The following is a 2,208-nucleotide window of genomic DNA, read 5'->3' as shown; positions in this document are numbered from 1 at the left end:
CTCAGCTGGGGCAGGGACTGTCTCTCGCTGTGTGTCTGTGCAGCGCCCGGCACAACGGGGCCCTGATCTCTCTCAGTTTCTCTAGGTTCTACCACATTGCACCCCCCAGTACAGGGAATGACGATGATTCCTTTCACACCCTTAGGGTTAGCATCATTTCACCCCCTGGTACAACGTGCTGCAGTGGGGAGACCCTCCTCCCTCGTGACTCACATCTGGATTCTCTTTCCCTGCAGGCGAAGGGTCAGCGAGTGAAGAGGAGGAGGAGGAGGAGGAAGAAGAGGAGGAAGAGGAAGAGCAGCCACCAGGATCTCCTGGGAAAACAGAGCTGCAGGAGACATCATCAGACAAAGAGGAGGTGGAGAATCCCAGCCCAGGGCCGGATGGGAAACTGCAGAACTTGGAGGGGAAGAATCAGGACAAACCTGCCGGCCAGACAGGAGTCCTCAAGCAGCCGCCGGCGCCCACAGGGGTGGACAAGGCATTCCGCTGCGCCGAATGCGGGAAGACCTTCAGCCAGCGGTCCAACCTGATCCGGCACCAGCGCCTCCACGCCACCGACAAGCCCCACAAGTGCCCCGAGTGCGAGAAGAGCTTCGGCGAGCCGGCGGCGCTGGCCCGGCACCAGAAGTCCCACGCGGCCGGGAAGCCCTTCCAGTGCGGGGACTGCGGGAAGGGCTTCAACTGGAGCTCCCACCTGGAGCGGCACCGGCGCATCCACACCGGGGAGCGGCCCTACGAGTGCGGGGACTGCGGGAAAGGCTTCAGCGTCAGCTCCCACCTGGAGCGGCACCGGCGCGTCCACACTGGCGAGCGGCCCTACAAATGCGACGAGTGCGGCAAGGCCTTTGCCGTCAGTTCCACCCTGGCCCAGCACCAGCGCGTCCACTCTGGCGGCCGGCCCCACCGCTGCAAGGACTGCGGGAAGCGGTTCGCAGCGGGGGCCCAGCTACTGGCCCACCAGCGGGCCCACCGGGGCGAAAAACCCTACCCCTGCGGCGTCTGCGGCAAGAGCTTCGGCTTCATCTCCCACCTGGAGCGGCACCGGCGTGTCCACACGGGCGAGAAGCCGTACAAGTGTCCCGACTGTGGCAAGGCCTTCAGCCGCAGCTCCCACCGCAACCGCCACCAGCGCGCCCACGCTGCCGCCACCCAACACCGGCCCTTTAAGGGAGGGGGCGGGGCTGAGGCGGAGAAAGACTCCGCCCCCTCTGGCCCGGCCAAACCACAGAGAGGCCCTGCCGCCGCCGCCGAGGCTGCCCTCTCCCTCCTGCCAACCTGGTGGGGGGAAGGGGAGAGGAGGAGCAGCCAGCCCCCGGCCTGGGCAGAGGACGCCACAGCAGCAGCCGTGCCCTTCCCCCACACTGCCGGGGGGGCTGCGGGGATGGGGCATGAAAGCCTTCCCTGCCCCGGACGTGGCTCCCACCCCGTGGCGGCTGGGGGATGGTAGCTCAGGTTGGGCGTCCGCCCTGCCCCAGGAGGCCTGGCCCCAGCTGCCGCCCACTTCCTAACCAGCTTCCCGTCCTTCTCCGGAGCTGTTTACTGGGGCCAGTGGCCCCCCGCCCCCTTCCCAGAACAGGGGACAGGCAGCAGGCCCTCCCCTCTAGGACAGACAGTGGGTGCTCCTGGCAGCTGTCGGGCGCTAACCCAGCCGCCCCACAGGGCAGGGATACGGTCTGATCAACGAGAGGTGGTCTCCCGCCATGCACGCACCCACCCGTGCCCTGTCCCACGGCCGCCACTGGCCTGAGGATGTGTCACCCCCGAGAGCACCAGGCTCACCCCCGGATCCCACGCCTGAGGGGGATGGGAACCAGAGGGGAGGAGGTCACTTGAGTATTGGGGAGGTGTGGGGGGATGAGAATTAGCAGGGGAGGGGGGCGAATTAAGCACCTGGAGCACAAAGGAGGAGGTGAGGACGAGGTGCTGGGAGGGGGCTGGATTGAGTGCTTGGGGGGTAGGGTTGCCACCCATGTGGTTTTCACCCAGACAGTCTGGGTTTTGGCTTGTGTGTCCGGGTGCCATTTGACAAGCCCTGATGTCCATTTTTTTTAATTGGGGGGGGAACAGGGAAGAAGCGGAGCAGGTGTGTGGGGCCTCAAGGAAAGAGGAGAAGGGGCAAGGCCTCGTGGGAAGAGGCGGAGAAGGGGCAGTGCCTCGTGGGAAGAGGCGGAGAAGGGGCGGGGCCTTAGGGGAAGAGGCGGAGAA

The 2,208-nt window shown here is 66.0% G+C and overlaps 1 protein-coding gene across 3 annotated transcripts in view; it reads left to right on the top strand.

The window, feature by feature from the left end:
- The window catches only part of LOC112118980 (zinc finger protein 771-like), an 8,246-nt gene extending 6,438 nt beyond the window's left edge, over positions 1 to 1,808 (top strand). For all 3 annotated transcript variants that reach the window (XM_026660391.2, XM_026660389.2, XM_026660390.2), the window contains exon 5: positions 237 to 1,808. In XM_026660391.2, the coding sequence (XP_026516176.1) occupies positions 237 to 1,450 (1,214 nt within the window). In that variant the 3' untranslated portion in view covers positions 1,451 to 1,808. The remainder of the gene's footprint in view (positions 1 to 236) is intronic.
- The last annotated feature ends 400 nt before the right edge of the window (positions 1,809 to 2,208 follow it).

Source organism: Terrapene carolina, unplaced genomic scaffold (genome assembly GCF_002925995.2).
Source record: "Terrapene carolina triunguis isolate 2854851 unplaced genomic scaffold, T_m_triunguis-2.0 Scaffold752, whole genome shotgun sequence".
NCBI classification, from domain to species: domain Eukaryota; kingdom Metazoa; phylum Chordata; order Testudines; family Emydidae; genus Terrapene; species Terrapene triunguis.
This window is presented reverse-complemented; position numbering and strand designations above follow the sequence as displayed.